The sequence below is a fragment of the Silurus meridionalis genome, chromosome 13 (assembly GCF_014805685.1).
Source record: "Silurus meridionalis isolate SWU-2019-XX chromosome 13, ASM1480568v1, whole genome shotgun sequence".
NCBI classification, from domain to species: Eukaryota; Metazoa; Chordata; class Actinopteri; order Siluriformes; family Siluridae; genus Silurus; species Silurus meridionalis.
Genome location: NC_060896.1, coordinates 7,249,051 through 7,273,043, shown reverse-complemented (window position 1 = coordinate 7,273,043; position 23,993 = coordinate 7,249,051). Strand labels below are relative to the sequence as shown.

The window sequence follows — 23,993 nt, the reverse complement described above, 5'->3', positions numbered from 1 at the left end:
CTCTGTAATGAATGGTGATCAAAGATCGGTCACTGGAAACAATAATGATCAATTATTGGTCACAGGAAACTATGGTGATTAGTGATTGGTCACTGGAAATAATAGCCACTTTGGTGATCTGTGATTGGTCACAGTTGTGATCAATGATTTGTTACTGGTTTGGCCACAGCGGTGATCCATGATTGGTCTCTGGAGAAAATTGTGGTCAGTGATTGGTCTCTGGAAACAATGGCCACATTGGTCGTCTGTGTTTGGTCACAGTTGTGATCAATGATTTGTAACTGGATTGGCCACAGTGGTATCAATAAGTGTTTACTGGATGTGTCACTGGAATTAATAGTGGTCAGTGATTGGTTTCTGTGTTGGCTACAGTGGTGATTAGTGATTGGTCACTGAAAACAATGGTGATTATGGTGCTATTTTATGCTATTTTTTTTTTATATAGCCCTGTGTTGGTCAGCTTATGTTTCTGAGTTCTGTGTTGTCTCATGTAACTCTGTTGCTTTAGGTAGCACCTTGGTCATGGGAAACAATGATCAGTGATTAATCCCAGTGATCAGCGATTCTTAAATGGGAAACTTTGTGCAAGTGCAAAGTTTCACACACTGGTGGCGAGTCGTCAGAATCCGGGCTCAATCAGCAGCTGTGATGTGAGCTGGAAGGTCAGTAACATCTAAAAGACACTAGATTTATCACAAGGCATTTGTCTAAATGCTTTTTACAAGTCAAAACCTTTTAATTACTATAATTCCTTCATGAGACATGAATGCACTATAATGCAGGACACTGTACAGGTAGTTTATATTTTACTAGATATTGCTCAATTAAAGTGAGCAGACAAAGAGGCCAGTCTAAATCAAACCCTAAAACTGAAAAATACCTCTGTAATGGTGAGTATATAAGTTCAGAACTGTATCATCATCTACATTTGTGGACACTATTGATTATATATACATACATATACATATACATATATATAAATGATAGTGTAAACAGGTCAGGACCTGATAGTGCTATCAAGCTATACAACAAAGCTGGTACAGTATATTAACACCGAGCTAAAAGACTATATGTCAAACAATGGACAGACAAATACAAACATTTATCAATAAAATATTACACTGGGTTAGTGTACTATATATTCTTTGTTATAAAGTAAAGGCAACTTCAAATAACATTTAAACATTTCAGGGGGAAAAAGAAACAGCTCAATATCAGTGATATTAAAATGCTGCTTTTCCACAAAGCCATTTGTTTATGACTCTGAAAAAGAAATTCCCCTTAAAATGATGCGACAATGTGAAAACAGTTATTGTATTGTGCGTTATAGTGATCAATTACTGTGTCCTTCCTACCAAATATTCACATTTTGGCTTTTAGAGGTACCATGTTGATAGAACAGAGGAAGTGTTCCAAGGTGGAGAGGTATTCCTGGGGATGGGCACGTAGATGCCCAGCATGGATAGACTCCTTCCACTTCTTACTGGTCACGGTGATCCCCTGCTTTTTCCAGTGCTCCAGCAGCTCTTGTATGGTCTCAGGGTCACACAGGGCATCGTTGCAACAGAAGTAGTAAAGCGCAGGTGAGGTCAGAGGTGTGTTCCAGAACACCTCGATGCTCTTGTTGAAGTAGTCCACCGTCTGACGTTTGAACACTTGGAAGTAAAGGAGGCTGGTGCGCTTCACCACGGGCTCCAAACGAGGGAACAAGTGCTTACTTACACCTGGAGTATATAAGAAGTGCAAAAATTATCAACATCAAATAGGGTTATCAAATATTAAAGTTAAAGGAAAAACTAGTAACGGATAATGTGGGTATTTTTGTCTATGGCTGAATGTCTATCTATTACAGTGGTCCTCAAAGTGTGAGGCGTGCCCTTCTAGTGGGAACAAAGATATGGCTCTCTTTATTTTTAATGCTAATTGATGTTCTTGATTTATAACTTGATATTTCAGTAAATTCAACATTTTTAAACTTGAAGTATTTCATTGCAATTTTTTGGTGTGATGGAGGACAGGTGAGGCTTGAAAATCAACCGTCTCTAAAGCGGGGAATGGCAAAAAAAGGTTTGAGAACCACTGCTCTTCTTCTTCTTCTTTCGGCTGCTCCCATTAGGGGTCGCCACAGCAGATCATCCATCTCCATACCCCCTTGTCCACTACATCTGCCTCTTTCAACCCCACTACCTGCATGTCTTCCTTCACCACATCCATGAGCCTTGGTCTTCCTCTTTTCCTCCTTCCTGGTGGTTCCATCCTCAGCATTCTCCTACTGATATATCCCATGTCTCCCTCCTTCTGAACATGTCCAAACCTTCTCAATCTCACCTCCCTCACATCGTCCCCAAAACCGCCTACATCCGCTGTCCCTCTAATAAACTCGTTTCTAATCCTGTCCATCCTCATCACTCCCAATGAAAATCTCAACATCTTCAGCTCTGCTACCTCCAGCTCCACCTCCTGTCTTTTATTCAATTGAGAACCACTGCTCTATTGAGTCTAAAGCATTAAATGCCTCTTTATTATTTCTAAAGTGCATTAAGCTCTAGAAAGACTATGTTATACCAAACACAGCGAGTAAACACAGTATATAAACACCCCATGTGAGGTTCAGCCCAACAGTGTGCCAAGGGAATAAAAAAGTGGAAAACTGAATTAAAATGAGGAGATCTTACATTGACCACTGTAAGAAATATGAATATCTAAATATATAATATATAATATATAAAATATATATATAAAAATACAAACATATTTCCCATAACCTTTTCATCCCCAAATCTTCTCATCTATAGCTGTACCAAATTTTCCAATTCAAGTTTTTTACTATCAGAAAGTCTCATTTCCATTTTGTGTAAATACAGTATTGGGATCAAACTTAATTATATCTAATATAAACCATCATTCTGTTTACTCTTTACTCACCTACAGCCATGTGCTCCAGTGAGCCGATAACCAGGCTATCGTAGATCTGTCCTCTGACTCGTTCAATCAGGCCATGATACCGCTGACTGTTTTTGGCTACGTGAACGAGCAGCTGAGCGAATGTGTATCCTCCGATGGAGAAGGCATGGACCAGCAGAGGCCGATTTGAGAAGCGCTTGCTCTCCAGCAGCTGCAGCACTTCCGCACTGTGCTCCAGACCCCAGCGAGGCCACAGGAAATGAGCCACCTTGCTCTCCACCACCAGCACGTCAAAACCTCTTCTAAAGTAGATCTCGCAGTACTTGGCCTGAGCCTGAGGCCTCGAGCCAAGCCACGGCAGCAACAACAGCAGCGGCTTCACCTGGCTACTGACTGCAGGGGTCACTGTACTCTCATTTGAATAGAAGGTGATGCCCTTCCTGAGATGGTGAGTTGTTACGGTCTTCAAGGGCCCGTCACCGAGAGGCATCACACTTGGAGATCTAAAGAGAAGGAAACATTGAACTCAAAATCAATATTCTCGATATGCACTCTTCATATTGAAACCACTTACAGATAAAATAAATAACTTTTATTATTATTAGCTTTTTTTTATATATATTTATCTCTACATTTTTTATTATCATCATCATCAAAAAGAGGACTCTAATAAATAACAAGCTCCAATAACCAGGATAAATAAAATGTTTTACATATAAATAATAAACCAATTTGTTTAACTAGGGTTGTGAATTTTTTTTAAGGGGTCCCTGATCGATCAATAGACAAACAGACAGACAGACAGACAGACAGACAGACAGAAACAGGTAAAAACAGGTAGATCGATCCATCAATCAGTCTTTCTATCTACAGTCAAAAGTCTAAAAACACCTTTTTTAATTGTCTTAGAGACCGATGCATGGTCCTTTTCTTTCTATGCAACAAACAACATAATTTACCAATATGAAAAGTTACTTTGTCCAAGCAAATATGTAAATATGAAGAAGCTAAATTACATTTTAAGAAAAAAAAATTTCCTTCAGCAGAAATATTTTGCCATGCCCTTATCAAAATCTTGCCAAAGGCGTTCTTCACTAGTTGCATTAGCCTTTCCTACCTTGTGATCCAGATCATCTCAGAGCAGTTCAATAGGATGAAAGTGCAGTGACTGGCCAGGCCATTCCATAATAGATAACACACCAACTGACTATTTGCTCTCTAAATAATGCTTACAGAGCATGCACGTATGCTTCAGGTCATTGTCGAGTTGAAGTATGGAATGTAGCCATGTCGGTTCAGTATTCCTTTCACCTGGAATAAGTCTCCGACTTTCCCTGCTCCAAAACAATCCCAAACCATTAAGCTTCCACCTTTATGTTTGAATGTGGGACATCTCCTCTCCTGTTCTTTGTCTTCTTCTGTTAGAGACAAATATATCATCTGTCCAAAGAACTTTTGTCCAGTTATTCGGTGTCCAATTCTTGTGTTTTTTCTTCTTTTATCTTGTATGTTGCATATAAATAAAAGGGACCTGCATGTGTCCAAGAATGATAAAACTGGGTGTTTCCAAACCTTTGAGCCTATCCATCAATCCATCCATCCTCCATCTACTGCAGATGTTCTCAAAACCTCTTAGTTATTCTGTTGTTGTTATTATAATGTAGCATTTAATGTATTAAAAAAAATCAATCTTTACAGTGGGCATCTATTCAACTTTTGACAGCAGTAACATTGTAGCAGACTCTTTATATGAATTATGAGTGGGATCTTCTATTATTATTATTATTATTATTATTATTATTGTTATTGTTATATTAAATCGGTAAAAAATCTTACTGAAAATACATCAAATAAAGCCATTTGAAACATAATAATAAACACAAACTAACAATCTTTCATACTTAATGAAAGCACAGATATATATAGTTAATTTGTGTATGATAATGTATTATTTTGCTCCACTTTCACTATCAGCTTCACGGAACACAGTCAAATGTGTCGCTTTTCTACCAATAATACGGATTATAACCGAGTCAAAAGGGGTAATAAACAGAAATTATTCACTTTTTAAACATTTTTACTGCTGGAAATATAATTTAGGTTGTCGAGGGAATCATTTTGTGGCCATCTTGTATATCGTAAAAGTTCTCCAGGAGCTGTGCTAGCATCGAGATGTACAATAAAAACGTTCATTTCAACCTTCAAACACTTATATACATTTTTAATATTTAAATTGTATTTAATGCAAGCAACAGAAATATTCTTACCTGCGTGTAATGTTAAAAAAATATATATATTTAAACACCAAACATAGGACAGAGGATATGTTATATGCTAGCTATATGGTGGAAGTGTGTGTGTGTGCTCCGCCTACATACACACACACACACACACACACACACACACACACACACACACACACACACCCATATGACAGAGCAGTACTGAGGATTAGAGGTCAGTGTATAGAGCGAAGATAACACTGTAGATAAACTCAGAGATCAGAGGCCTGAGTCCAGATGTGCGAGTTATATGATCAGAGACCGGAGTCCAGATGTGCGAGTTATATGACTCACTGCAGAACTGCAAGGTTTAACATTATTTAAATTATATCTATATAATAAACACACATGCTAGATTGTGTTATACTTTATTAAATACCTGTGGTTTGAGGCAGACGTGCACAAAATCCGGGAGACACCATGTTTATAATAAGGCTGGAGAAAACCAGGTTTTAGTCTGGAGGAAAGTTCACAGCGAACTACTGCAGCCATGTTAAAGCTTTACAATTCCAGCCCGAGGCCACGCCCACAACACAGCCACGCCCACGAACCCGGAGGTCATGCCATTATGTCATTCCATCTGTGCATTATAATGTACAGCAGAGGTGCTCACACTTTTTCACTTATTCAATACATTTATTATTACGAAGATACTCTGATGACCTGCACTGAATGGAGTCAGTCAGGGTTGCATAGTCCAGATCAGGGGTCAACAACCTTTTTGAAACTGAAAGCTACTTCTTGGGTACCATTAATGTGAAGGGCTACCAGCTTTGATACACACAGTTTTCAGTTTAATCTGAAATAACAAATTTGCTCAAATTACCATTTATTATGTTATTAATAATAATTAATGATATTCATCTATGTGAAGACACTGATCATGTTAATGATTTCTCATAATAAGTATCAACAATGATTTAACAAAGTAGGAAACAGTTATTTTTAGAAAAGGCCAGCCGGCTACTTATGTGGTCCTTGTGGGCTACCTGGTGCCCGCAGGGACCACGTTGGTGACCCCTGGTCCAGACAGTAGGCACAAGCAGACTTCCAAATGATCATCAGTCATGTTCAGAGATGCAAAGTACTTTACTGTACTTAAGAAGGTATCAGTACTTTTACTCATTAACTTTTGTACACAAATATCTGTACTTTTTTTTTAGCTCTTACATTTTCAAACCAGGCTTGTTACTTTCTATCTATTTGGTGACATGATCAGTATCTTCTCATTGCGCTCCGTTTTCAGCCCATCAACCTATTTCTTTTCATTGCACAGCTTTTTCAATCTGCCACTGGTGCATCAATCATTTCCACCACAGACGTAGACTAGTTTACAAAGCTAACAACGAGCAAGGCAGAATTTAATACTAATATATTATTATGATGTGAAGTTCAGTTAGCGTGACACTAAAACAGGTAGTAGTAATGGCTATTTTTACTTAAGTACATGTCAGAGCCCAAACTTCTTTACTGTTACTTGAGTAAAAAAGTGTAGTGAGTATTTTAAAACATGAGTACCTGTACTTCTACTTAAGAGAAGGATGTGTGTACTTTTGCCATCTCTGGTCATGGTGAAATGGCAGTGGTGGACGAAGTACATCAAATGTACTTGAGTTAAAGTAGAGATACAGTAGGTCAAGTCAAGTCAAGTCAGGTTTATTTGTATAACGCTTTTCACAACAGACATTGTCTCAAAGCAGCTTTACAGAAATCAACAGTTAAAGTGAATGGTGTGTATTTGTGCCTGATGAGCAGCCGTGGCGACTGTGGCAAGGAAAAACTCCCTTAGATGTTATGAGGAAGAAACCTTGAGAGGAACCAGACTCAAAAGGGGAACCCATCCTCATTTGTGTGACATCAAGAGTTTGATCATAAATCTTTCAACAATACAGAACACTGGAGAGTGAGAACTAACATGATTACTGGAGTATAAGATTATAAGTGATGTTCTTTCTGCAGTCTTATACAGTCTATATGGTTAGTAGCTCCTAGTTTTATAAGCTCAGCATTTGTGATCATCACAGATCCAGCATCAGCTTCTCCATGCCAGAGCCTTTAAACACTCCAGGAGGTCCAATGTCAAACTCCACACATGTAGCGGGATCCAAATGGCACTGGTACGTCTCTAGATGGTTCGGGATGTTTGCGAGTTTGGCATCTACTCCTTCAAAGGTCCGTAATCATCAAGATGGTGGGAGGTGACTGGAGCTGGCCAAACCTCAGGGTGTCTCGGGATGGGGAGAGAAAGAGAAGCAGTGGAGAGGAATTAGCGTAGCTGCTGTTCATAATATTAACAGCACAAGTTGATAATGTGATGTGATCAGATGTTCTGGAGGTTATGATATGTGATGTGTGTTATGTATAGGCTTTGCTAAAAAGATATGTTTTTAATCTACACTTAAACTGGGTGAGTGTGTCTGAGCCCCGAACACTGTCAGGAAGACTATTCCAGAGTTTAGGAGCTAAATGTGAAAATGCTCTACCGCCTTTAGTGGACTTTGCTATTCTACGAACTACTAGAAGCCCAGAGTTTTGAGATCTCAGGGAGCATGATGGATTGTAGCGAGTTAAAAGACTGGATAGATACATGGGAGCCAAACCATTTAGTGCTTTATAAGTGAGTAGCAGTAGTTTGTAGTCTATTCGAAACTTAACAGGAAGCCAATGTAGGGACGATAAGATCGGGGTTATGTGATCATATTTTCTTGACCTTGTAAGAACTCTGGCTGCTGCATTCTGGACTAACTGAAGCTTGTTTATTAATGACGCAGGACATCCACCTAGTAATGCATTACAGTAGTCTATTCTGGAGGTCATAAACGCATGGACGAGCTTCTCTGCATCGGATATAGACAACATGTTTCTTAACTTAGAAATATTTCTAAGGTGAAAGAAGGCTGTTTTTGTAACTTGGTTGATATGATATTTGAAAGACAAGTTGCTGTCTAAAATAACTCCCAGGTCTTTTACCGTTGAACTAGTGGTTACAGAACATCCGTCTAAACGCAGGTTGAGATGCTGGAGCTTCTGTATACTAGTTTTTGGGCCGATGAGCAAAATCTCAGTCTTATCGGAATTTAAAAGTAGAAAGTTATGGGTCATCCAATCTCTTATTTCCTTAACACACTCAGTTATCCGAGTTAATTGAGCTATATCGCCTGGTTTAGATGAGATATATAGCTGAGTATCATCAGCATAACAATGGAAGCTAATTCCATGCCTTCTAATAATATTTCCTAACGGAAGCATGTATATTGTGAAGAGCAGGGGTCCTAGAACTGAACCTTGCGGCACGCCATAATTTACTTGCATTAGCCTGGATAGCTCTCCATTTAAATCTACGAAATGGAGATTTCGTCGAGTAGGTACAATATTACTTTAGTAAAAGTGCTTCATTTCAACTTTCACTTAAGTAAAAGTACAAACGTATTTGCTTTTACATGTACATAAGAATCCAAAGTATTATGATTTATTCTGGCTATAATGTTCCTATTATAATTTTTATAACAAGATTATTTACAATAATTTATTGTATCAACAATAAACTACAATAATAATTTATCAACTCAGTATATTTGAAAAGACACTAATGTTACTCAATGTTGCACATGACTATATTTATATATATATATATATATATATATATATATATATATATATATATATATATATATATATATATATGGGAGTAATGTGACAACTCGAGGACACTCGAACAAGAGGATTTATGAGATGAACTACAGGTAGTCGTTGACTTATGACCATGATTGGTTCCGACAGACCGGTCGTAACACGATTTGGTAGAGTAGGCTATATGTACAGTACTGTGACATGATGTTATAAAAATCTTTAAGTAGTATTTTATCATAATTTTCTTTCATTATTGTTAAAGTGTATATATATCATCAATTTCTTTGTTCATTTTATGCCATTTGTATCATCTCTACACCATTTTGTTTCTTACTGTCGTAGCGATTGTGGTCGTAAATTCGAATGATCGTAAGTTTTATAGGCCGTATGTCGACGACTCCCTGTACTGAGTTCTGTTTCCTGTTCTTAACCTACAGAGAATTTGCGATGCTTTGCTCATGCGTGTCCAGCATAAAATTAAAAATCACTCTTTTAGACCATTTGTTCTTCTGTCACACTTCAAAACGAACAAAACTTTCATGAACGACCCATCACTAACCCACATAAATAAGTGGAATCAATTCATGGATGATGGATGGATAGATGCCTACCTACATACCTTCCTACCTTCCTACTTACCTACCTACCTTTAATCCATCCATCCATTACTTTACTGCAGAAATTTTCAAACCTCCTTTTACATTCCTACTTGATTACAAAAGTACTTGCATTTTGCATAAATATGAAAAGTCCAAGTACAGATCTGTGAGAATTATATTTTAATAATTTATGCAGTTTGTTGTATGGTGAAGTCAGTTCCACTTAGCCACAGTCCAGACAGAATTGCTTGTTGAAATGAGTTGAAGTATGGAATGGTAGCCATGTTGGTTCAGTATTTATTTTACACAGAATAAGTCTCCAACCTTTGCTGTTCCAAAACAACCCCAAACCATCAAGATTCCACCTTACGATTTATAGTTGCTTTGATTAAATAGATGTTAAATTTCAGTCCTATTGAAAAATAATAAAAATAATAATTATTTTAATCAGAACAACTGGACGCCTGGTCATTTATACACTTATACATTTGATGTGCATAAAATCATGCAGATACAGGACAAGATTTTTTAGTAATGATCACATCAAACATCAGAATAGAGAAAAGATTGGGATATTTGATCATTTAATTGTGGTGAGTTTGTTGGTACCAGATGGGCTCGTTTGAGAATTTCAGGAACCGCTGATCTCCTGGGATTTTCACACGTAACAGACTCCAGAGTTTACACAGAATGGTGCGACGTCATGGAAAACATTTTATGTGAAACATAACAAAGCCCTACTGAATACATGAATCTGAGTTTTACACACCACATGAAGGGTGCAAAGATTTTCACTGTGCATGCTGTAGATATACACCTGTATTGTGTCCTCAAACTGGAAGACTTTACCTCCTGTACTTTTGAAATAGCCATTAATCATGTCTGCAGCCTCTTTTAGTGGTTTATTCCGATCACATTCTTCTCTAAAAGGCTGCAGATGAGATGGTGTTAGGAAGGTTTGATGGTCAATGATCATCTCTATCTCTAAACATTCTGCCTGAAATGGAAATGATCGTGAAGACGTGACCTTCATGATATCTTCCAAAAAGGGAACTCCTTCTACATTTGTTTCATGCTCTAAAGCCTTCTGAAATGAGATTATTTTTTGTTATATCGATTGATTATGTTCATACAGGTGTATATAGTTCTTCCCTCCTACAAGTTCCTGTGACAACTGTTTTTACAAATAAAAACATCAAGTAATTAAACATTACACAGTAAGATTAGAATAAATACAAAAAAAAAAAGATAAAGTTCTCTATACTTGAACGTTTGTAACTTTGCTTATCCATTTAAAGTGTGTGTGTGTGGGGGTTTACAAAGCTTTTCTAATTAAATGCACAAGAAAGAAAGAGGTTGTGGGAAAAGACACACAAGAAGAAAATATAAGAACAATAAAGACAGGGAAAAGGTCAGGATTCGAAATGTCTTGGGCACATTCATCAATACCCCCAACCCCCACAGCTTCCACACTCATTACTCATTTGCTGCTTAGTCCCAAACACCATGGATGTAATATAAATGTGTAAGGAGGTGCACATGGGGACAAAAAGAATGACCTTTATCAAAGTAATTGAGCCAAGACAGATGAATATCATGTTCAAATAAATGACTTTAATTTTTCTTCCATTAACAGTTTCACAAACCCAAACACCATACAAGGGCTAAAATAACCCAAGTCTTTTCTGTATGTCTCTAATCTTGGTCGATTTGTACACCTGAGCAGGTTTAAACTCTGTCAGGTTTTTTTATTTAATTTTATTTATTTATTTTTAGAACAGATGCCCAAACGTCTTCTTCCAGACAAAACTTAGGTATTATATTTTGTCTCTGCAGGGTAGCACATAATGTCCTGGATAAATAACCACTACAGGGCATGTTTATGTTATCAGTCATGGGTCTGTTTGCAAAATCCCACTTCAGCAGGTCTCTGCTAATCGCTTGCTTAAGGTCACTCATGCAGATGATTAGCAGAAGAGGAGCCATTGGCCTGGCCGGGAGTCAGGTGGCGGATCACGGTGATGTCATATGTTTAACCAGCTCGTCATTGCCCTATCCCAAAGCCCCTTTTAGTTCTGGCTCATTTGCTGTCTTCCTGTGCTTTTAAACAGTGGAAAACCAGATACACCGATGCCATGAACCACAGTGCAATGCATAACATGTCTAATTATATAACAGTGGTCAAATACAATTCTGTAATATGTTAATATACAATACCACAATTTATTTATTGTTTATTAAATTGGTATATCTAATTAAGAAAATGTAGATATGTATACATTTATTTACCAACTGTATATGTAGACTAAACAATAAAATAGTGTATATAATAAATAGAAATGTGAAAAAGTTTATTCCTCATGTTAGGTAACATTTGTGCTTCTTGTATCTTTCCAAAGTAGGTCTTATTTATTATTTTTTAAATTGTTTTGTCTCAGGTTTAGTCTTTAATTGATCTAAATCCTGACTGCTCTGTCTGACCACATACAATGACCAAATCCATCTTCACATCCATTACTCTTATAACGACTGTGGACACTGTGGAGCTTCATAAAAAGACTTTGAATCATTTCCAAAATCATTAGGCATTCAGTTCAAACCAGAATCTTTAAGGGACTCATAAAAAAATATTTTATGAAAAAAAGAGTGTATCTGTAATGTATGTAACATATGAGGCATGTTGCAAGAGCATGTGCTTCATGTGTGACCTATTTAGAGCCATAGAGCCAACCAATGAGCATTAAAATGCCCAGGATTGGGTGTGTTTCAATGCACAGGTAGGCAACAGGAATACATACACAAAATTGAAAATCAGTCCAAAGTCAAAACCAAAAAGTACACGAAAGCTAAAAGGCTAAAAAGAATAAGGCTTTAAAACAAAAATCCAGCATTTGGGAAACAAATCGATAACAGGACACAGGATGGAGACAAAAACTAGACAAGTAAAACTGTCCACAGCAGGGCTAGTCCTTCTCACTACTAATCCCTATCACTGAAATACCTTTCCAATATACTTCAAACAAGAATGAAGCTTTTGAAGAAAATAATTCATACATTTAACCTTGCTGTGACCTTGACTCCTTTTGAATAAGTTCTAATCAGTTCATCTGTTGATTACAATAGCAATTCCAAAGACATCGAACATTTCGTTTCAAACTCATTTTTTTTTACTAAGAAATACATGGATGAACCAAAAATATAATGCCTCCACCAAGCATTAGCTCATGCCGTGGAGTTGCCATGGAAACCCCAATGCAAAGGGGAAATCCGTGACTGCATCTATTTGTGGTGGAGTGTAGATCAGATATCAAACTTAAAATGTTCCTTGGTTTTTCCCCCAGACAAAAAAACCCCCCTGCAGTAACCCTTTTATTTAAAAGTGGGTCAGTTGTTTAGATGGGACGAAGGCAGATTCTTTTTTTTTATACTACTGTTTCTTCATTCATAATTTCAATGTTCAACCTCGGAAAGCTCCTCATATAAGCCTGCATACGTTTAAGCCTGGAGGAAACTCTGAGCATAATGTGCAGTGATTATCTCTCCACTATGCTGATGCCTTAAGAATAACAGGGTGTGATAAAAGTGCAAGTGCTAGTTGTTATTGGCCGAGGCTAAAACACTGACAGCCACACAGTATCTACTCTATCCTGGGCAGGAGCACTGAGCAAGAACCAGGATTATCCATTATTTGGACAAAAGTTTGTGGACGCCTGGCCATAAGATTCCTACGTGCTTTTTAAACATCCCATTTCACATTAGTCCGAATTTGCTGTTGTAATAACCTCTACTCTCCTGGGAAGATGTTCCACTAGATTGTGAAGTGTGCTGTTGGAAAATTGTGCTCATTCAGCAACAAGAGCATTAGTAAAGTCTCCTTTTGATATAGGTGAGGTGAGGCAGCCTGGGGTGCAATCAGCATTCCAATTCTTCCTAAAGGTGTTCAATAGGGTTGAGAGCTTTATAGCAGACCACACAAGATCTTGCACTCCAACCCATGTAAACTATATCTTCATGAAACTGGCTTTGTGCACGGGGGTTTGTTTTTCCTAGTTCAAATCAAAGAAAATTTAATGTGACCACATCCAAAGACATTCTATACAACCGTGTGCTTCCAATATTGAGGTAACTGTTTGGGGAAGAACCACCTATAGAACCACATACCTTTGTTCATATAACGAAGATACCATTCCTTTAAAGGGCTCCATACATGCACATATTCACATACACATGGGCAAAATAATTTAGCATAACCACCAACTGGGAGAAGGGAGGAAACCGAGGAGCCTAGAGGAAACCCATATTGACCTGAGGAGAGCATGCAGACCCAAATTTAGGTTTGATCCTGGCACCTTGAACCTTTGAGGCAACTGTGTGACCCATCTATTTTTTTTTTTACCTAATGTATAACTGATCTTGTGCTCTGTGTGCTTTCTTAAACTGACAAATTGAACAATAACAGAAGAAAGATTTCATTTGCATGCATATGAGTAGGAAAAAGAAAATTCCCTTGTGATAGAGCTCTTTTGTGCAGCGAGAGGTCTTGCCTTTCTATTCTGCAGTTTGTTCAGTGAAGTAGGACGAGAGGAAGTCAAACACCTAGAGGAGCTAATCCACTCTTGGCAGAGAGAGAGACAGACAGTGGAGCTCGGATCAACACAATTGGAGAGAGATCAGACACGTACAGCGTAAGAGCGTTGGGGGAAGTGCAGTCAGATAGGGGGTGTGTCAGGCAGTGTGTGTTTCTGAGAGAGAAGCTGAGGCAGGGATGGGGTGTGTGCGAGTGTGTGTGGGGAGCAGAGCACGAGCCAGTGCACTAAAACTCGCACACATGCGCAGGAACCGACAGAGACGGAGACAGCTTTTCAGCAGCAGCTAAGAGATTACTCCTTTCATCTCCATCCTTCCTGGGGTGAGGCCCTCTCCTTTAACTTTAACAAATCTTTAATGCGCATGTGTCTTTAATTGCTGCTGGGTTTAAAATCTATAGCACTGGATCCAGCTGTTGAGAAATAGGTCCAGAGCTTGGTCATGTGGATCATATAAACCTAACCATATATCATTCAGAGAATGAGTGCTGAATGAAGAGAAGATGACCAGAAAATGGGAAATGACACTTTGAAGGAGATAAGGAGAAACCCAGGTTTGAGGTTTCTACTGCAGATGGCTCAATGCAGAGCTTCTTTTCTCCGATAGGATACCTGGTATTTCATTTTTAATATCGACATATCTATAATGTAGATATTTTGATACAATATCTAGAGGACCAGATATGGTAGCTTTGCTTTTATGTGCATCTCTTGTTGAGGATCAATCAATAGTCCTGATTGGGATGGAGTGGAAAACCTAATTCACATGACAAATCAATGCTTATAAAAAAAGACTGATGAGGATTGATAGGACTTCGGGTTGGAACTTCAGGACTGATCCAGTGATTTAGAGCTCTGAAGGACATCTCTATTACGACAAAACAGTACTGCAAACTGGGGCAAGCTGCAAGCGAACGTTGCCAGGAGGAATATAAACTGACCCGAATATAAACGGAACAGAGCAGACAGCTATGTGAAGAGTAATTTCAAGGAATACAGCAGCATTTTTTAAAATGAATCTCTACATTCAGCATCTCTAGAGTATGTGCTATGCAGTTTCTCTGTTCTGAGAATAGAAAAATAAGCGAGTATACTCACTATACAGAATATTCTTTTATATGCACTATTATATAATAATTCTATATCTCCAGCCATAGACGTTATTTCACAATGTAATTTTATCTATTTAAAAAGGACACAACCCAGGTTTGGTCCTGTGCTTTTTTTCTATATTTTTTTTCTGGTAATTAATCGAATTACCTAATTAATAAATTAGCTAGTGAGTTCCTTAGTTGAAATGAGTGTTGGAGCAGGGAAAACATGCAGGTTTAGGCATTGTCTGAGAACATGGTGGGAACTAGAGCAATGCAGGTGAAAAAAGGGAGCAAATTGTGTCTTCCAAATAAAAAAAATTGCATGCATTTTAAGCACCCCGACAGCTGCCCTTGATTATAAATGAGTTCTGATTGAACAAGTTTTCTGCTATTTTCTCAGCTCAGAGAATAGTCTTTAGTCCTGCTTGTAACTGCCTAATCACTCCAGATACAGTAGATTGAGATTTTTTCATACTTTCTTTAAGCTCATTCTTTTCTTCTTTTTTTCATATCAGGTTTAGTGCCAGAGAAGTATTGGAGACCTGAGATGGAGCACAATAGGACACAGCTGTAAGCTGTGATCTCTTCAAGAGGTTGCAAGCATGATCCTTCACAGTACAAGATTCATAGTTATTCTCAGCCTGACTTTGTTTTGCAGTCTACATGCTGCATATCTGTCTGGGGATGGAAGAGAGCAAGCATGGACACAGCCAAGCCCTGTTAAAAAGCACAAGCAAGTCTATCCAGCTGGCATCTTACCATGGAGCAGGAAGACATCAAAAGCCAATACAGACACCACTACTCCAGCAGTCACACAGAGCTCTTGGTCAGCTACTCATAATGACATTAGCCATTCATCACTAACCACTTTATTAACAGCACTGGACTCATCTCCCTATCTCGACTCAGAGATCCAGAACAATGTATTCAACGCTCCAGAGTATACAACATCGCCTGACCAAAGGAGAACTGAAATGAGGCTAAGTGATACTTGGGTATTCGGGGAGTCTATAGCTGTTGCTCAAAGATCAGATAAAACAGGGCTGAAACAGAAGCAAACAGACGCACTGACAACTCTACAGAACACCAGAGAATTGATGGAAGAGTTCTCTAGGAGGCCACCTCACGTTGGTACTATTTCTCCCAAAGGTAAAAATTCTAATGTATTCAATATAACAGATATGATTAAATATAATGACTCACAATAAAGAAAGGACACAAAGCAAGCATAAAAGTACACAGAATCTGAAACACTATACACTTATAGAAAATAAGTGTTTTTACAACCAACTCCTGGAGTTGGAAATGTGCAAGAAAATGGCAAATATATCAATTACAAATAATCTATTGATTGAGGACACTGATTTGCCTGCTTGGTCAATAAGCTGTCAGTACACTGTAGTGGTGTGTTATGGTCTTATGCGCTGCAGTGTACAATCAGTATTCCAGAAGCGCACAAGGGAAATTCGTCTCAGCGAGGGAGGGGCAGACCATGCTTCATGAAGACACACTTTTCTCTCTTGACTCATTTTAATTTCCGTTTGATCTCAGTTGCTATTTAGAACAAACAGATTGCTGTTTTTTGAATTGACTTAATAAACCGATACAATAACAACACGATTTCATTATGTTTGTGAGCACAATTTTGTTGTAGATTTTTTTCTTGGTTCATATTTAATTCAGATAGAATGTTATATTCCATATCAAGCTATAGATTAGTCGAAGTCTCTAATCTGGTGCCGCCTTTGAAATTAGACTCTATGCCCAGTCGGACAGACAGCTTGGACAAAGTGCATGAAGGTCCATACGAGAAAAATGACAGTCTGGGTTCCTTGAAAGAAGAGACGTCCAGGCCGACTCCAGGATTGACAGCACGCGCTCTTCTTCCAGGTGATTCTTAGCACTCACTCTAATTACACTGATGCTGAAACAAAAGATTGGCTTTGAAACACCAAGTAATGCATTTGATGCAGAACCTTCGATCAATAAGCAAATTGTCAATATGCATTATTGATTATACATTATTTACACTATTTATTATACTTAGTTTTTTCAGCCAGTGACCCCCATTTTACAAAGTATGGACAATCAATTAGGATAAAGCTGGTTTCTAGTCAATTTGCATTTGCCTGTTAAATATCTCAGATAAGCGATGCACCTGCTTAGTGTGCCACATCCTGGTTTTTAAATAGTTACACGAATGAGAGCAGCACTAAGGTCAATGACTCCTAATCTTCACTGTGTGTGGAAGACTGCATGACCCATTTTTTTTTTCAGTCCTACTTCCACATCCTCACTGTAAAATAGGCCAGCTAATTACCAAGCCGAAGTTTTTTGCCTTCCAGCTCATGGGCCTGTTTTTATCACGAAGCTGACAATTGTTTTAGGACATTTTATTTTGTATTTTCCTTTTGGATTTGAACCGTTTTTTTATTTCGTGATGGGGTTCCCAAGTGGTACGGCCAACATATGATTTATAAATGTGGGAATTAATTCGGCAATGAGTGCAATGCTCATATTAGAAATCTTTTATGCGAACAATTCATAGTGATGTGAAAAGTGCAAAAGTTTCTAATTATATACCTTTCCTGTATTTTCAGGCGTGCTTTCACTTGATGAATGGAATGAAGATTTCGCTGAATCCTCGTCCCAACCTGACTGCAATATCGACACCACAGGGGTCTGCAACTCCTCGAACCCTCTCTGGAGCCTTGGTCTCCCTGACAACCTTTCCAATACCCTGACTCCTGCTTCCCCGATGCTCCCTCCTCTGAATATGACCCCACCTCCTTCTATAGTAACGACCCAACCTTTTTTGGTGCCATTATTTTCAGACTGGAATGCTGCAATGGCAACATGGGGCCTGGCATGGGAGCTCCAGGTATACGGCCTGGGCTGTGTGTTCTCTCTAGTGGCCGTGTTGTCTGCGCTAAGCTTATTGTGCCTCCCTCTGTGTCAGCCTTCTGGCTGTGCTAATTTTACCCTTCTGCATCTCCTCCAGCTGCTTATTGGCTCGAGTCGGGCTTTCTGGCTCATTTATGACCCCTACGGGCAGAAAGAACGCCTTCCTGTGGCCTGGGCACGGGTCCTCCATGAGGCGGGTTACCCATGTTTAACTGGAGCCTTTGGCATGCTACTTCTGCTGCTTTCTCCTCAGCTCCTCTCACAGAATGCACTGCGGCGGAGTATTTGCTGCCTGGCCGCACTCATGCTGCTTCATATGGCCACAGTTATGGGCACAGTGGGCATATTATGGATTTTCCCTTCCTTCCCTGTCATTTCTTTGCTGCCCCCTGCAGCTTTTCTGGTTCTCTCATGTCTCCTCTCAACTTCATACCTGCTGCTTTACTGCTGTGCCCGCATAGAAGCCAAGCACATCTACAGGCTGAGGGAGAACTCCCCCGATCGCCTTGCCTGCCAGGCCAGCCAATGGCCCCTCAGTGAGGCAGGTGTGTGGGAGCGAGCAGCCGGAATGGGACTGTTCTCAGCACTTTTCCTCCTGGCATGTGCAGGACTCCGGCTCTTTGCCATTCTGCATGTGCTGGGACTGACTGGTAGCACGTTAGGGCTCACGCCCTGGCACTGGTGGGTCTTTCAGCTGAGCTGCAGAGTATGTGAGGCATGTGTTTGTCTCACTCTAGCTCTCATCCTCACACATCCTCTCCTCTGCTGCGGAGTAGCTCATCCCAAACTAAATCACTGGAGCTCATGGTTCAACAGGTCGTCCACTAGAAACACGATGATCACCAAACCCCAAATTCTGTCAAGTGGCTGGACCAAGAAGACTGGAGAAGCACTGCATGAAAGCATGTCACAGCATGAGAGTGAAAGTGTGCCACTTTATACCCTAGTAGAGCTGCCCATCGGAGAACCAGAAGGCCTGGACCTTAACTATCCCCGCAGCCCTCAGCTTGCCTCTGCTCAACTTCCTAAAAATGGACTTTTGCTATCTCAGCCTTCTTTTGTGAGCCTGGACTGTGATTCAACAGTAGATCTGAGGCCTCCATCTCCAATAGACTTAGGACGAAGCATCGATGAGGCTCTGAACAGCGAGGCTTTGTTCCATCGAAGCTTGTTTAGCTCGTCCAGGCTGTCTCTCAGCACACGGGGACCTCCAGATGGCCAGCCATGCAGAGGAATGCCTGCAGAACCACCCTGTACCGCACTGCATCATGTGGGGATGTGGATTTACCTTCTGCACCATCACCACCTGTACTACGAAGCAGTGCAGCATGGAAGGCCTCGAACTTCAGCTCCTTACGTGGAGGAACTAGAAGTCATGGAGGTCAGGCAGCTTTTTATACTGGCTTTGGCTCTGGGCGCCACAGTCAGAAGCAATACCAGGCTCTGGGCTCACTTTCTTCCAGAGAGTCTTTGTATGATCAGCAACACATTCGCACACAAGCTGACGAACTGGCTGTGCAAGCCGAATTCATGAACGTCTGCAGACAGATAGATGCACTGAGTGTCTGCAGTGACACCATCGAACTGTAGGTTAATGGGACACATCAGGATCAAGTGGAGTGGCTCTGAAGATCATCTAGAGCCTATGTCAGTGCATGAGACCTAATCCTTTGAGGAATCTGTTGGAGATGGAACACTTATCTACTTCAGTTTGTATGAGCTAAATAACTTAAATCAAGTTTGCAGACTGTTTGGAAAATGTCACTGCAGTGGTTTTGCTGCATACCTTTAGGAAAATGGGTGAAGAGAAAATATAAAATCTGAGTTAGTCCTGGACACGTTACAGTTTTATGGCACCATAAAATGTACGAGGAGAAAGGAAATTGGTGGAGGGATTTAATTTCCATATTTCACAGAATCTGGATTTCTTGATGAGAGGAAAAAAGCTTCTGTGCCTTTTTTCAGTTGTCTGTTTTCTTCATTTTTCTGGAAGCAACATTTCAAGCAATTTATTATTCAGCACAGAAAAGAAAAGCTTTCTCTCTCTCTCTCTCTCCTTTAAAAAAAAAAAAAAAAAACAATTTTTTCGAAGGCTGTATGGGTTTTGCTCCAACAGTGTACCTTCCTATTGCGTTGCACATGCAAATATAAACAGCTAATTTGCAACTTTACTGCACAAATGGGAACGAATCAGAATACATTTGTACATACAGTATATATTTTGGCAACATTTAACTGTCATTGAATTAAATACAGAAGGGCTTTTCCTCCAGCAGCAATATGTCTACATTTAGCACTTTATGTATTTGTGGAAAAGATGAGGCATCACTGAGAGTGAAGTGTGCTCAGGTGTGGCTTTACTTGTCATAATTACTTGCAAGAAAAAGCTTTTCAAGTGAGTATGTTCGTCAAGTTTGTAATACTAATATAGCAGCACCGGTCAGTGCATGTATGGGTGGGAGATAGTTTTTCAGGGTTTCAGGAATTACACAAGACATATATGAGAGAATTTTATCCTCACTTTACCTTCCATTCCAATTCTTTCTGTACTGGGTAGAGTAGCACAAGTCACCGATGCATCTGGGTTATATAAGTAACAGGTCTATGAAAATGATAAGCTTGGCTGTTTGTGGATAAACGAATAGTGAAAAAGTGGATGAATGTACAAATTAATAAACAAATCTTTACTTTTAGGATTCGAGACCATAAATGTCATGATTCATCACATTCTCTGATGCATTATGTATTTATTTATTTTTTTTCCTCAGTTGCTTTAGAGCATTTCTCAGATATGGACTACTCAAAACACTTCATTTAGTCACTAGTGCACATCATAAAAGCAATTTTTGTTCCTTTAAAAAATGCTTTGGTACATTCATTAACGGATTTTGGACAATTGCCTGCTGTTTCCTACATTATTAGTTTGTCATTTTGATCAAAATATATTATATTGGTTTCACCTGAATAGTCTTTTTGAAAATGGACGAACAAGAAACAGTGTAAACTATTACAGTACAGTAAAAGTGTGAATCCTGTTTGGTCTCTTTCAAATCAATATAAATCAAATATATGATCATAAATATATTTGTGCTGTTGAAATTCATCTGCCATACAGTAGAAACTTTGTGGATTTTCAATTAATCATTGTAGTTTATATCAAGAAATCCTGAAACTGTGCACCGTCATACTGACATCACAACATTTTGACGATCTTGTTTGTGAACAATGACAAAAGGACTTATTATAAAGGCAATGAGATGTTCATTGACAAATACTTACTTTAAACAGATGAACTAAAGATTTTAAGAAAAGTACAGACTTTTGCGAGAAATTAAATGTATTGTGCTGTTTGTACAAATTGCTTTAAGAATTTACTTACTGATTTGCAAATATTAAGGATGATTCCAGAAACGCTCCAAAGCAAATGAGAAAAACTAACTTTTCCCTGTACCAAGCGCACACTGTACAGAATCATTACACTAAGAGCCCAAAGCGCCATCTAGTGGTAACATGTGAATAAAAAATAATGAGCGAGTCTCTTGGATTATAGCCATCTTTATTAATGTGACCCTTTTGCACATCATGGCTGAGTGCACAGCTTTGGGTGGTACTTCTGTACAACAGTAATACATGAGCAGCAAAAGCCTGTCAAAGCCATTATCCATTAACTCTGCTTAGAGGTCATACACCCCAAAAACTGCACCGTTTTGTAGCTCTAATTGTGCTTTGCACTGCTGTAGCACAAACGTTTAACTGTTTGAGATGCTTTGACGTCACTCTGTTTTCAGATAAACCGTAGTCCTGTAGTCACCCATTTTGTTCTACGCGAGATCTTTAGGTTCTCGCTGTATTGAGCAGTTTTACAGAAGAATATTGTCAAAAAAATAAGATAGTAACATTAAACATAATAAAGGACTATAATAAAATAGATTTCTTTGAACAGATTTTCTTTTCTCTAAAAGACTCTGTACAAATTTGGGGAACTGCCTGACTTGCCAGCAATCGCAGACAAAATAAGAGGACCTGTTGTTAAGTAAACCTATTTTATACACTCTAAATTCGAACAATGACTCGGGCATTGAAAAAAGAAAAAAAAAAAAAAACAAACAAACAAGAGACAACACACATCCACACAAATGGAAGTGAGACAGTCAAACTTTTTTTTTTTTTTCCTGGGAATGAATTAAGTCTAATATTCATTGTATAGCATACACACGATCACATTTTGGTATTACACTCATATAGTGGAAAGTGTACACAATTAACTTTTTTTCTGACATTATTATTCAAAAGAGAAACTGTGCAGTGATGTAGCATTATATCACAAAATTTGAACACACGGATGACAAGTGTTGCTCTACTCGGACCAAATCCGCCTACGCTGGAAAGTTTTAGCGCTTTAGAGTTTCCGTTCCATGGCAGCGCTAGCATTAGTGCAACCACTGAAAATCGTTATCGTACTGTTGTCCCCGTATGTCATCTTGCATCGGGCCAAAAAGTAGGTGTGTTGAATTCAAAAGACTTAAATTTCCCAGCCTTAGATCATCACTGGCGTCTCAGGGTAATTCTAGACTTCGCTTTCATTTGTAAGGCGTGCAGGTGGAAAAGAGCTCGGATTTGAACTTAAGGCTATCCCTTAGCTTTTGGTTCCATAGTCTAAGCCTGCTATCTTAAGAACCTAAAAAGCAGATTGAATCAAGTTTGTGAAACGTGTACTTTAGGCTTCATATACAAACTTCATTATCTTTTACATGCCATTCTGCCAACTACTCTTTCAGTGACCAGCCAGATACACAATATTAAAGCTTATTGCTAGTAGGCCCACAGAGAAGACAGAATTTTGGTTACACGGACCACAAGTTGAAAAGCAGTAGAAGTTAAACTATCCTGTGAAGACAAAGTACTTCAGTACAATACTGTAGGATTTACACAGATTGTCATATGAGGAGAAAATGAAAAGAAAAAAAAAAAAAAAAAAAAAAAAAGACAAAAGTGCACAGCAATGTCCATGTCTGTGTTGCGAAGGTAGAGCGCAGGATACCTGCAGGTCTGCTGCTGAGCACACCTGGTCGGGAAAAACACACCATTGTTTCGTCAGAGGAGGATGCCCGGGAGGAAGGAAGGAAGGAGTGAAGGAATGTAGGAGAGTTCGGATGAATCAGTTGTGTTTGGTCACAGCTAGGGTCGTATGGCTTCTGCTGCCACCCTCAGTATAACCGCTTCTCGTAACTACGTGAGAGATAAAATGTCATTAACATTAAAGCATCCACCATTGTCCTGCTGCCTGTAATAGCAAAACAAACTTTATTTCTATATTGTAATTTTAGCTATGGCTAAACTTTTTCTTCACTGATATCAGTTTTAAACATTGTTCCCATCACAAGCTTTAAAACCAAATGCCTGTAAAGTCGTTTGATCAATCAGAAGTGGCCAAACAGGACGACACGTCAAAAACCGCTACCCAGCTACCACACAGCTCAACCGTGGCTCTGGATCAGCTGGTTTCCACACATAACCATACATCTGACTGGAGTTTGACTGATCGTGGGTGACGGCAACCGTGTATTTAAACTGATTTTCTTCATAGGAATAAGAGAAGGCTATGGAAGTCATAAGAGGCCATGCATTATAGATATTTCTTTCTTTCAGGTTTTCTTGTGATCATGACTTCATTTTCTTGTGATCTAGACACAACAAAATTGTTCCCGTTATCACAATGTTTATGTCAAGATCAAGAGTCATAACGGGAAAACTTTTGTGTCGAGGTCGCAAGAAAACAACTTTTATTATGGCAAGAGCATTCTGGCCGAATCCAAAGAAAAAATAATACTGATCACGAGGAAACAATGTTTTCTGTCAAGATAAAAAAACGGAGAAAACTGTTTCCTTGTGATCAGTACTTAGTTGTATTCGGCACGTTCTAGAGCAGGGGTCTTCAATATTTTCCACAAAGGGCCGGTGTGGGTGCAGGCAGATCCACACCAAATTCTACCT

At 39.0% G+C, this 23,993-nt stretch overlaps 3 protein-coding genes across 9 annotated transcripts in view; 1 reads left to right on the top strand and 2 right to left on the bottom strand.

Annotated features, from left to right (window-relative positions):
- Positions 1-715: 715 nt before the first annotated feature.
- si:dkey-5i3.5 (uncharacterized protein LOC565091 homolog) lies at positions 716-5,699 on the bottom strand. Of its 2 annotated transcripts, none has more exons than XM_046863863.1 (3): positions 5,566-5,699; positions 2,926-3,407; positions 716-1,724 (listed from the first exon to the last, which is right to left on the bottom strand). In XM_046863863.1, exons 1-3 carry the CDS (start codon positions 5,676-5,678, stop codon positions 1,363-1,365), a joined length of 957 nt encoding a protein of 318 aa, XP_046719819.1. In that variant the 5' UTR covers positions 5,679-5,699; the 3' UTR covers positions 716-1,362. The 2 variants fall into 2 exon arrangements, with proteins under 2 accessions (XP_046719819.1, XP_046719820.1); XM_046863864.1 differs by lacking the exon at positions 5,566-5,699 and adding an exon at positions 5,172-5,295.
- An 8,355-nt stretch (positions 5,700-14,054) lies between these two features.
- On the top strand, positions 14,055-21,763 carry prrt4a (proline rich transmembrane protein 4a). 2 transcript variants are annotated; one of them, XM_046864266.1, is made up of 4 exons: positions 14,055-14,324; positions 15,611-16,244; positions 16,851-16,985; positions 17,696-21,763. In XM_046864266.1, exons 2-4 carry the CDS (start codon positions 15,698-15,700, stop codon positions 19,531-19,533), a joined length of 2,520 nt encoding a protein of 839 aa, XP_046720222.1. In that variant the 5' UTR covers positions 14,055-14,324; positions 15,611-15,697; the 3' UTR covers positions 19,534-21,763. The 2 variants fall into 2 exon arrangements, with proteins under 2 accessions (XP_046720222.1, XP_046720223.1); XM_046864267.1 differs by lacking the exon at positions 14,055-14,324 and adding an exon at positions 14,334-14,616.
- The window catches only part of impdh1a (IMP (inosine 5'-monophosphate) dehydrogenase 1a), a 20,697-nt gene continuing 18,242 nt past the window's right edge, over positions 21,539-23,993 (bottom strand). For all 5 annotated transcript variants that reach the window (XM_046864269.1, XM_046864270.1, XM_046864271.1 and 2 more), the window contains one exon: positions 21,539-23,228. In XM_046864269.1, the coding sequence (XP_046720225.1) occupies positions 23,158-23,228 (71 nt within the window). In that variant the 3' untranslated portion in view covers positions 21,539-23,157. The remainder of the gene's footprint in view (positions 23,229-23,993) is intronic.